Source organism: Nicotiana attenuata, unplaced genomic scaffold (genome assembly GCF_001879085.1).
Source record: "Nicotiana attenuata strain UT unplaced genomic scaffold, NIATTr2, whole genome shotgun sequence".
Taxonomy (NCBI): domain Eukaryota; kingdom Viridiplantae; phylum Streptophyta; class Magnoliopsida; order Solanales; family Solanaceae; genus Nicotiana; species Nicotiana attenuata.
In genome coordinates this window covers 275,275-288,004 of record NW_017670986.1, presented here as the reverse complement: position 1 = coordinate 288,004, position 12,730 = coordinate 275,275, and the positions used below count along the sequence as shown (strand labels likewise).

The 12,730-nt window shown below is 38.7% G+C and overlaps 1 protein-coding gene across 1 annotated transcript in view; it reads left to right on the top strand.

Moving 5' to 3' along the window:
* The first annotated feature begins 476 nt into the window (after positions 1 to 476).
* Positions 477 to 12,730, top strand: part of LOC109245020 (inositol phosphorylceramide glucuronosyltransferase 1-like) — a 37,632-nt gene continuing 25,378 nt past the window's right edge. The window contains exon 1 of the mRNA XM_019412190.1: positions 477 to 1,086. Within this exon, the coding sequence (XP_019267735.1) occupies positions 841 to 1,086 (246 nt within the window). The 5' untranslated portion in view covers positions 477 to 840. The remainder of the gene's footprint in view (positions 1,087 to 12,730) is intronic.

Genomic DNA, 12,730 nt, shown 5'->3' with positions numbered 1-12,730 from the left:
AGAAGATCTCAAGTTGTGTTTTAAATAGGATTGACTTTGGACTTCTAAACCATCCTTTTACACATCAACTAAAGAGCCATAAGTCGTTTACTTGTGTTGAGTATTTGCCTTGTATTCTTCTTGAGTCAGTCTAGTGAATGTGTTTTAGAAAATTGAGTTGTAATCAATTGTCATTAACAATTAGTTGAGTTGGAGTGAGTATTTTGCTTTACAAGTTAGAGTAACTTGTGAATCAAATAGGTGTAGCAGGAGTACTGGAGAGTATTTAATTACAGTATTGTGATTGATACATTTTTGGCTCATTGTTCTAGTAGAGTTGGAGTTAAATCCTACATGGTAGGTCGTGCTTTTTACACTTTTGAGCCGGGTGATTTTCTACGTAACGAACCAGATTCTTTACTAATTCATAGAGGCACTCAAACTAACATATTCGTGTTCTTTACTAATTCATACAGGCACTCAAACAAACATATCCCTTAATACTTATTTAGAGATTTTAGTTACCTAAATGACCCGATTTTATAAATTTTTAACTCCACATAACATCAACGTGAGAGGTTTTGAAAATTCTCAGTTTCCGGAAAGACAGCCTAGGAGATGACAACGAATACAAGGAGGAAAGTCACAAGAACAGCGAATATACTGAATAATAATCCCCAATTCTTAATTTAAATAATCTCATTTCACTATTCTAATACCATTTCCAGTAACCCCACGTTTCTCCCCAGATCCCTTTTCCCTTCCTTTCTGAAATTCAAGTTTCTTTTACTGAATTCTGCTGGTATATCTTATTCTCGAGATATTTTTTTTATTTTTCCCATTTTCTCGAGAAAGATTACGATGAAAGCAATTTTGTTAAGATTATGGATTATCTCCTTAATAATGTTTTTGTCATGTAATTATTGGGTCATCGGAGCTTCCAAATCTCAATCAACTGAGGAAGCTTACGTTACTCTTCTGTACGGAGATGAGTTCTTGTTGGGTGTTAGAGTGCTTGGAAAGTCAATAAGGGAAAGTGGGTCCACTAAAGATATGGTTGTTTTGGTCTCTGATGGGGTTTCTCAATACGCTAACGACCTCCTTCGAGTATGTATTTTTTATATCATTTACTTTCATTTGAGTGTCATTTTTACGTAGTGTAGTTTGATTCATGCAAGCTTTTAGTTGCTGTATACTCCCTGTGTTCCATTTTGTTTAGTATAGTTCGACTCAACACGAAATTTAAAAAGAAACCATGATCTTTGAAATGTGTGGTCCTAAATATGCCATAATATTAGTGCGGGTATAAAAATTTCTCGTTAAGGATAAAATGAAAAGTTAGAAATTAATGGTTTCTAAAATAGACAAGTGTTAGATCTTTTTGAAAAGGACTAATAAGAAAATATTGCCAACTAAAGTAGAAGAGAGGAAGTAATTGTTTTCAAGTCAGTTAGTCGAGCCAGAGGCAGAGGCCGGGGCCGAAGCAGTGTATTGGTGCTTGGTTCATCTGAACTTAATACTTTTAACGCGGAGTATAAATTTATGTATAAAAATTCACTAAAATTAGATATGAACCCATAACTTTAAATATACAATGGGTTCAATGCTAAGAAGCTTAACGATTGGACACGTAAAGCTTAAATTCTGGATCCGACCTCTGAGTCGAGGAGGGTTGCAATTGGTAGATAACTAGTGTGAATATGGTGTAATTATAATGAGTACTCTAAATATTGCATTGAAATGACCATGCCCATCTAGCCCCCAAGAGGGTGGCCTAGTTGTCGAAGAGTTGGGTGATAACCTCGAGAATCAAGGTTGGAATGTGGGGCAACTCCATATTATTTTTTTCCCATCTACCTAAGCTACTTTGTTGATGGAAGGTAGTAGGAATCAAATAATAGATTAGTCGAGGTGCATGCAAGTTGGACTAAACACCACCGTTATTGTTATAAGAAAATTAAAGGAGTATGCCCACCTATAGGCACGGATTAAGGACGCAGGGAAAGTGGTTTTGGAGTTCTTACAGTCTTGAGGAGGCAAAGATCTCTTGTGCTTGGATTCTCTCATTATGTACTAATCCTAATGAATTCACGTATATATAAAAGTCAGAGTCATGAGCAGTGGATTAGCAGTGGGTAAGGATGAACCCACTGCTTATGTAATGGGTTTGCCCCTGCAACCACGTATGCTTCTAAATGGTACGAAATGAATACAATGATACATATGGTCGAGTCTATGTAACTCGGAGTTGAGCTAATGATGCTTGCTCATTTAATAATAATTTTGTAAGTTAAAGTCTAAAGTCTTAAATTGAAGTATCATTGTGCTGCTTCACTTTAGGAAGCTTGAGTTTGATATGGAGGTGTAGTAGTTTAGTTTATCTTGAAGATAGAGTCTAACCTGTACTTACAGATGCAATGTATCTTCTATTTTGCTGCTAAAAAGGCCTTCCAGTTTTTTTTTTTTTTTTTTTTTTTTTTTTTTTTTAAAAAGAAAAGAAAAGAAAAAGAAGCAAACCAGTGACTGAAATTGAGCTTGTCTCAGCAAGTCCTATAGTCTATTCAGTTGTTCCGGCTGTCATTCTATATTTAGCTTGCCTTAATAAGTCCCATGTTAGTCTTTTCAGTTGTTTGAGATGTCTATCTTAAAAGTTGTTTCTGATTCTAAGGCATCAGTAGACGTGGCTTATGGTCTTTGTTTCTTCCTGTGCAGGCTGATGGCTGGATTTGTGGAAAAGATTTAGTTTATTGTCTAAACCCGAATCAAGTTGAGGCCGACGAGGTTTTGGGGCGTCTACACAAAGCTAAAAGTATTTAATATGACCAAGTACAAGAAAGGTAATTCCATATCTGAGAGCTTGATTTTAAAGTTTGGACAGAAAGGAAAAAGGGATATGATCTACAATTTTTTGATAAGTGGGTATGATCTACGTTTTAAACTTTCTTAAGTGCTGTTCNTCCAATATCTGTTTACAAGAAATTATTATTACAAACCAACACTAATAATGAATTACAGAAGTGGAATTGCTACAACTATAGGGAGCCTGAATATAGGCCCAAAAGATAAACCTGGCAGACCAAGCCTTCAACCAGTTCACAAATGCCATAATCTCATAGTGCATCTAATAGGATCCTGGTGTGTCAAAGTTCCCAAGGGCCTCAGGGACCCCGGGCAATGCTCACACTAGAAAACTTTCAAAGTAACCCTTTGTGAGCAAGTTTGGAAAGCCAACCCCAGTGTATCAAAGTTCAGAGGAGCCTCGTGGACTCCTAAGCAATGTTTACATCAGAGGGGCAAGACCCTAGGTGTTCTAAGAGTAGGAGTTGAAAATGGTGCTTGAAAATATAAATAGTTTTAAGAAAAACAGTTTGGAAGTAAAACAACTTAGAAGTGAAGCAAGAGTAGAAGTGAAACAGGAGTAAACAGAGTCATTGCAGTCCTCTGTGCTCAAACAATCAAACAAGGACAAAACAGGCTCACAACCATTTCAAACAAGCTTCAGATTGCCTAGATTCAACTCAATCCATTAGTTATCACTAGGTGGGGCACATAGCATGCTGGGAGTAGAATAATAATAAACAGAAAAACTATACAAAGAAAGGTAGTAAGGGTTGGGAACATAGAAGTCATTAGTCAGGAACACATAAAACAGGTCAGGAAGGAAAACATGCCAGTTAAGACAAAGCAGGTTGACAGCCAGATTCCATAACACTCAATAGGGGATAGACATGCTGATTAGAAGCAAAAAAAAGGAAGCACATAAACTTAATAACCAGATTACACAATACTGGATAGGACATAACAACAGAAGTAATCATGTTGATTTAAAGCAATAGACATGAAAGACACAGAGCTAAATACAGAAGTAGTCATGTTGATTGGGAACAAGGAAGATATAGGTTCAATTACATAGAAGTAGTCATACTAATTGAAGTCCAAAAGTAGTCATGCTAATTGAAATACAGAAAAGTCATGGATTCAAGCGAAGTAAAGCAACAGACAAGAAAGCACATAGGTTTAAGCTTCATAACATAATGAATGTGTTGGCCCAAGTAAAGGTGAAGTTTTGAAGACTAACAAAGGAACTCAAACATGGACCTGGTCGATCTTGTGAAGCACAGTTATGATCAACTCAAACATGTGAGATGCACGTGAAGGAGATAAACCTAACTTATCAGAAGTGATATCTCCTGATCATGATCGAAAAGGTTGCATATTGGATAAGGAGAAAGACTCCTTACTCAAAGAGAACACTGTTTAGGAAAAGGATAGAGTTAGAGTATGAGATCAACTAGAACTCTTCCACCATGGAAGAGTAAGTAGCATTAGTATTCTAGTCAATCTCTAATTGCTAATTCCTTAAATGTTAGTGTTGTTCTCTTTTACAGGTAATGCACACAAGCAGAAGTTAAACGTGAATTGAGAGCAAAATAGCGAGGCAATTTTGCAAGCAATTCGTGTGTGATTCAAGCGTGCAAACCTAAAGCTACTTGAACCAGATAGAAGAACCAATTCCAAGTGCCTATTTTTATTCTAGTTCAATTGTAGTAGGTGATTTTACATTGTACCTTTCAGCTTATCTAGAAGCAATTGTATTAGGTACTTAGAGTTTTCGAGTTAGAGTTAACTTAAAGTTGTCGCAACAATTGAGGTTGTGTGCCACAACGAGATTAGAGTTAATCCTAGGTTTACAAAAGAGTTTTTGTAAATGCAATTTTTGGCTCAGTGATTTTAGTGGAGAGTTTGGGAAAATCCTACTGGAAGGTAGGTCGTGATTTTTTCACCTTTTGAGCCAGGTGTTTTCCACGTAAAAATCTCTGTGTTTGTTATTTTCTGTATTTATTATTCCGCAACAGTAGCAGTTTGAACACATAGAAGAACCAGGTCCTTCTATAATCAAGTTAAGCAAAAATTGGGTACCAAATAAATCACCCCCCCTCTTGTATGGTATTGAAGTATAAAACATCAATTGGTATCAGAGCGGGTTATCTTTGAAGAGATTAACACCTTAAGAACAGATCAAGATGAGTCCACTGCTAGGCCTCCACTCTTTAATGGCCAGTACTATTCCTGGTGGAAGAACAGGATGAGAGGCCACATCATAGGAGAAGACTATGAACTTTGGGATATTGTTACTGATGGTCCCCTGGCTACTACAAAGAAGAATGTTGAAGGAGAGGATGTGCCAAAGACTAGAGCTGACTGTACTGCTGAAGATTTGAAGAAGTGGAAAAAGAATGCCAAGGTCAAGAAATGGCTTGTGTTAGACTAGGTCCAGATGAGTACAACAGAATTCAAAGTTGTACTACTGCTAAGGAGATCTGGGACACTCTACAAGTGGACCATGAAGGAACTCCTCAAGTAAAGAGATCAAGAGGAACACTGCTTTATTCTCAATATGAGAATTTCACCATGAAGGAATGAGAAACCATACAAGAGATGTACACAAGGTTCACAACACTAACAAATGAACTTAAGTCTCTTGGAAGAATTATCCTTGAAGAAGACAAGGTTGAGAAAATCTTGACAAGGGTCTTGCCAATAACTTGGGAAAGCAAAATCACAGCTATTCAGGAATCAAAGAACAATGCTACTCTCAAGTTGGATAAGCTAATTGGAAATCTCACTGCCTATGAACTGAGAAGGCAAACCATGAAGATGGATGCACCTAAGAAGGAAAGAATCCTGGCTCTCAGAACAGCTGAAGGTGCAGACTTAGAGGATGATGAAATGGCTATGATCACAAGGGATTTTAAGAAGTACCTAATGAGAGGAAAGGGTTATTCAAGAGGTGCAACCTTCAACAAACCAAGGGCCCCTGAAAACCAGACCAACGAGGGCTGCTAAAAATGAGGCAAGACTGACCACATGATCAAGAATTGTCCTCAGGGGGAAATTGAATGGAAGAAAGAAAGGGTTGAACGAAGAAACAGAAAGAAGGAACAGGTTCAACCCAAGAGGAGCAAAGGATCAACAAAGGCTATGGTTGCTGCATGGGGAGAAAGCACAGATGAGGATTCAGAAGATGAAGCTGGAGATGAACAAGCACTTATGGCCATTGGAGAATCAGATGATGAACAAGAGGTAAGTGTGCTTCATCTCAAAGACAAGATTAAATTTTTATCTAAAGAAAAGCTATCTGAATTACTGCTAGACTTCATTGATGAGTCCGAGGTCATAAATAATGAGAAGGAACAGCTGTCTAGGGAATGTGTGATCCTAAAAGCTAAGTGCAAAAATCTGGAACTCAGGGCTAGTGAAAGTGATAGTGAAAATACTGAGTTGAAGAATGAGGTTCTTGAACTTGACACAACTATCTTAGCACATAGATCTGAAAATCTAAAACTGAAATTAGGAACAGGTAAAAAGAAAGTTGATCACACACACCTCACCTTAGAAGAAAATCTAGGAAAAATGAAGGACGAGTTATACAAGAACGATGAGCAGATAAGAGTCCTAAAAGAAGATCTAGGCAAGGTTAAGCATGAACTAGACAGAACTTGCAAATGGATAAGTCCTCCGATGCACTCAATAAGAGAGGACTTGGCTATGGGACCCCTGCACCTAAGTGGGATCCCAAAAGCAAGTATATCACACTTCCTGAGAACAAAATCTGCACACACTATGGTAAGACCGGTCACTTTAAAAGTGAATGTAATGCAAAAGAAAAGGCCAGTCAAAAGACCAAAACCTTTGTTCAAGGAAAAAATAGGCTGCCAGGATGGGCTAAAAAGAATTTAATTCACCATTTTGCCTATAGAAAGGGACCCAAACTAGTTTGGGTTCCTAAGACTAACCCCTGATTTTCTTTTGCAGGTCAAAGTGAAGGGGAGCAGCCAAATATGGTACATGGATAGTGGCTGCTCAAAGCATATGACTGATAGCAAGAACCAGTTCTTTTCACTTGAGGACCTTAAAGGAGGTAATGTCTCCTTTGGAAATGGTAAGAAAGGTGAGATCATTGGGGTTGGAAAGGTAGGTAAGACAGACTCACATTCCATTGAGAATGTCTACTTGATAGATGGCTTGAAATATAGCCTAATCAGTGTATCACAATTGTGTGACAGAGGTAACTTGGTAGCATTCACCTCTACCAAATGTTTTGTGATAAATCTTACCACTGACAAGATTGTTTTGCAGGGAAAAAGAGTAAACAATATATACATTGTAGATCTGTCCACTCTTTCAGAAAATGAACTCACTTGCTTAAGTGTGTTGGACAATGATCCCCTCCTTTGGCACAAAAGACTTGGACATGCAAGTCTAAGTCAACTCAACAAATTAGTCTCCAAGGACCTGGTGATAGGGCTGCCTAACATCAAGTTTAAGGAAGACAAAGTTTGTGAGGCTTGTGCAAGGGGGAAGCAGGTAAGATCCTCTTTTAAAAGCAAGAAAGTGGTAAGCACGACCAGGTCGATGGAACTGGTTCATATGGATCTCTGTGGTCCAATGAGAACATTGAGCAGAGGTGGTAAGAAATATGTGATGGTGCTTGTTGATGATTACTCTAGGTTTACTTGGACATTGTTTTTAACATCTAAGGATGAAGCATTTGACATGTTTACTGCCTTTGTTAGAAAAACTCAGAAACAACTAGGTAATCAACTTGCATCAATTAGGTCTGATCATGGAACTGAATTTGAAAATGCTAAGTTTGCTGAATTTTGTGATGAGCATGGTATAGATCATAATTTCTCTGCACCTAGGACTCCTCAACAAAATGGGGTAGTTGAAAGAAAGAATAGGACTCTTGAAGATATGGTAAGGACTATGCTTCTTTCTAGTAAACTTCCCCATAGCTTCTGGGCAGAGGCTGTAAATACTGCATGTTACATTATTAATAGGTGCATGACTAGACCTCTTGTAGAGAAGACTCCCTATGAGTTACTTAAAGGGAGAAAACCAAATATATCCCATCTTAGGGCATTTGGATGCAAGTGCTTTGTGCACAATAATGGAAAGGACTCCCTAGGTAAGTTTGATCCCAAAAGTGATGAGGGAGTATTCTTGGGATATTCTTCACATAGCAAGGCTTATAAAGTTTACAACAAAAGAACTTTGTGTGTAGAAGAAAGTGTACATGCAGTTTTTTATGAAACTAACATTCTTTCTGAGAGACAGGAACATGAAGATGAAGCCATTGGGCTGGTAAAAGAATTGAGTGAAGTCACAGCTCAAGCTGAAGATGCACCAAAAAAAGGAACAGGTGATGGAACAGGTTCTTGTATCCAAGGCAACCTGATAGGGGGAACTGAACAAAGAAGAACTGAATCTAACTCCCAAATGGAACCTGTCCATGAGCCTGTTCCTCAGCAACAAAATATGGGAGAAACTCCAAACATAAATCAGTTGGTTGTGAAACCTTACAAGTATCAAAGTTCTCATCCCATTGAAAAAATCCTTACTGATCCAACTTCTGGAGTTAAAACCAGATCTCAATTAAAGAATCTGTGTGCTTTTGGTGCATTCTTATCTCTTATTGAACCTAAAAATGTTGCTGAAGCTTTGCAGGATGCAGATTGGGTGAATGCAATGCAAGATGAACTCAATCAGTTTGAAAGAAGCCAAGTGTGGCATCTGGTCACAAGACCCAAGGACAGATCAGTGATTGGCACTAAATGGGTCTTTAGAAACAAACTTGATGAAAATGGAACAATTACAAGGAACAAGGCAAGGCTGGTGGTCCAAGGTTATAGCCAAGACGAGGGCATCAATTATGATGAGACCTTTGCTCCTTTAGCAAGACTGGAGGCAATAATACTCCTCATAGCCTTTGCGGCACACATGGAATTTACCCTTCACCAAATGGATATGAAGAGTGCCTTCCTAAATGGCTACTTAAAGGAAGAAGTCTTTGTCAAACAACCTTCAGGGTTTGAAATTAAGGAGTGTCCAGATCATGTATACAAATTGGACAAGGCCCTATATGGACACAAGCAGGCTCCTAGAGCATGGTATGAACGTCTATCCAAATTCTTGCTCGAACACGGATACAAAAGAGGTAACATTGACAGTACTTTATTCTTGAGGGAAAAAGGTAAGGATCTACTAGTAGTACAAATATATGTTGATGACATAATTTTTGGGGCAACCACTAAAAAACTGAGTAAGGAATTTGCAAAATTAATGGGGAGTGAATTTGAAATGAGTATGATAGGTGAGCTTAACTTTTTCTTAGGCTTACAGATCAAACATAACCCAAATGGAACCATGATCCATCAGCAGAAATATGCAAAAGAGTTGATTAAGAAGTTTAAAATGGATGAATCAAAAGAAATAGACACGCCCATTGCAATAGCTACTAAATTAGACATAGATGAACCTGGTTCATCTGTTGATCGGAAGTTGTATAGGGGTATGATTGGCTCACTTTTGTATCTTACTGCTAGCAGACCTGACATCCCTATCTTTTATGATAACACTAGTGCTATATGTATGACAAAGAACCCAGTTCATCATAAGAGGACTAAGCACATAGATGTTAGACATCACTTCTTAAGGGACAACTATGAGAAAGGATTGATTATTAAAGGAATTCTATGCTACTGATAAACAAATTGCTGACATCTTTACTAAAGCACCGAGTAGAGAAAGCTTTGAAAGGAACATGTTAGAATTAGGGATGATTAAGATCACCTAATGGGACCAGTTCAGAATGCACAATGAAATTTTTTTTTTAATTTTTCTCAGCTTCATACTATGAATAGTATACTCATGTGACATGTGTTGATATGACTCACTGATCTCTAGTAAAATTTTCTCTATTTTGGTAAATTGAGGCATGATCAAGAGAATTCTAAATAAAGAACCTGGTTCATCAGTATTGGTTCATCTGAATGACAAGGTATGTTTTCTATAATCTGCACAATTAGAAATATAAATATTTAAATCATAAGCAGAGTCCTACCTATGTTCAAAACATTAGAAAATCCTATCCGTTTGTTTTTGAACCAGTTCCGCCCCTATTAGAATTCTCACCACAAAAAATGCCTAAAATCTAGGGAAGCTTAACCGTTCGTTCAACCTGCAATTTCAAGTTGATTAGACCTCTAATTGACTGCTAAAAGCTACCATTAGCCATTAAATAAGTCTTTCTCTTTAACTACCCATTATTACCTTCTGCCACCCTCATTAATCCAAACCGTCAAAAATCCTTCTTCACTCGAAATTATTTTCTCCTCCAAAAGCCTAACTCACAAACTCTCTAAAGCCATCAGTTACAATGTCAATCCCTCAAGATAATCCAGGGACTCCTCTACCACCATCCCCTTCTGGTTCCTCCACGCCTTCTCCACCCAATACAAACCCCCAGCCTAAGAAAAGACGTGTCAAAATGCTAGCCCGGAAAACTGTAGCCTCAGGTGCATTGTCAAAGAGATTAAACGCACAATGGAAGGCTGCCTAAGCCCAAGATTCTGAGAACTCAGGCAATTTGTTCGAATTTTCGAGTGAGGGGGAAGGACCTGGGTCTTCTGACTCATAGAAGGCTCAAAACTCCCATTCTAAGGTAAGTTCTTCTTTGGCTAAAAATTTAAAAAATAGGTTTGTTTCGGTTGGGCCTATCAGGGATGTGGAACTGCCTGAATTGGAAAGGAGAGGAGGTAAAAAGAAAATTGAAAAAGAAAAAGAGATAGAGGGTGTATGTGGTGATGTGAGGGGAAAAGGGAAAGGAGTGGCTGGTTCTTCACCCACTTCTGAATTGCCAATACCAACTATCTATGGGGTTGAACAGGAAACTATGGAAGAAAGTGGCAAGAAGTCAGGGGGAAGTGGTTTAGGGGAGGCTGCTGAAGGGTTGGTTAATCTAAGTTCACAGGCAGATGAACCTGGTTCATCTATTGAGGAGACCCTGGCAGACCTTCTGAAAAAGGTAGGTGCCAATTATGATCCAAAGAAAATGAGAACTCCAACACCAAAAGCCCCCAGCACTGCAAAACCTTCCAAGAAACGAAAGGCTTCCTCCCCAACAACTACTAAAATTTTCTTGCCAAAGGGAAGAGCCACACGAAGTACAGTGAAACAGGTTGAGAGTGAATTTCAAAAGGCTTTGGCTGAAAACAAGAAAAAGAGAATGGATAAAGGAAAACGTAAGGTTCAAGAGTCCTCTGATGCTGTTGATATTGAGGAGATGGAACAGGTCCATCAGGAGGAACATACAACAATGGAGGTTCAGACCCCCAAGCCCAAAAGGACCAAGACCTCTTCCAAGAAGTCTTCGTCTGTGTCTCAGGCTGCTGAACCTTCATTGGCCAAGAGGACAAGGTCTGCAGTGAAAACCAAAGAAGTTAGAGTTTCTGAAGATGAGGAATGGAGTGGTGAAGAAGAGAGTGAGTCTGATGGTGAAAAAGACAAGCTCGCCACATTTGGCAAAAGAAAAATTTTGAAGGGAAGATTGCTGAAAGACTTGGTAGAACTAGGAATGGTTCGTTTGGTTGATGCCCTAGCTGTTCAGGGCTGGAAGGACATGGTTCTTCAGATGGATGGAAGGCTAGCTAGGAATGAAATCATTGAAGTCATGGCCAATGCAGAAGTCAAAGATGGCACAATTACCAGCCAAGTAAAAGGAGTCCAAGTGACTTTTGATGCAGAAAAGCTGGGAGAGATTCTTGGCATCCCTGCTGAGGGCTATGATGACTACACTAGGCAAAGATGGCCAAGTCTGGATTCCCTTCCTCCTGCCCTTGAAATCACTAGGCGATTCTGTGATGTTGAAGAAGTGAATAAGGCCAAATTTGTGCACAAAGTAAAATGAAGCCACAACACAAAGTCCTCTTTGAGTTTGTCAACAAGTGCTTACTGCCCGGGTAGGAAAGAAGGCATATTGCTAACTATATGGACTTAGTTCTGATGGAGTGCCTTGAAAGTGGAAGGCAAATTAACTGGCCTGCATTCATCATCAAGTTACTGGACAAGGTCATCAATGGCTCCAAGGCCCATGCCACCCCCTATGGATTTATTCTGACTACTGTTCTGGATCGGTGCAAGGTGCCTCTGAAGAAGTGGGAACTGGTCACAAGCAAGGACTACTTTGGCATTAATACTCTGATTGCTTGTGACTATCTAGTCAATGCCATTCCAAATGAACCCGGTTCATCCAAGAAGAAACCTATCAACAGTAAAGTCAGGGCTCTAGTTCAGGAAAGTGAGGCCAAGGATGCTGAGATAGCTAGGCTGAAGGCTCGCTTAGTAGAGGTTGAATCTGAGAGGGATGCTATCAGAACTTAGCTTACCAAGGAAAAGGAGAAGAATGACGAGATTCTTCACAATATGCTGAATCTTCTCCAAGCCCAAAACCAACCCTCTAGCTCCCCCAAGCCTTAGGAATTCTATCCTTTATCTCCTTAACCTGTCTAGTACCATCAGTGACCCAGATTAGGGATTTCTCTTTCTTTTTGCTCATGTTTTGAATATTTTTGCTTTTGCTTATATCTACTGTTTTTGCTCTTGTTGACTGTTACTATTTCCTTGATAGTTTAAATATGTTTGCCTGATTACTGATGAATAATCCATGATTGCACTTGCAGTTGCTCCAGTGGCAATGAGTACTTATTAAAATCTGGGACTCACACTTTGTTTATGAAACTTTTCGATGATGCCAAAAGGGGGAAGAGAGAGATATTGATATTGTGCTTTACATATTCTGAATATGTGATGTTTATAACCTAATTAACCTGGTCCTTGATGATAAGTGAATTTTTCTAATCTTTGTATTGATGAATAAGTTGAGTTCTTACAAGGCCTAAGTGAGTGA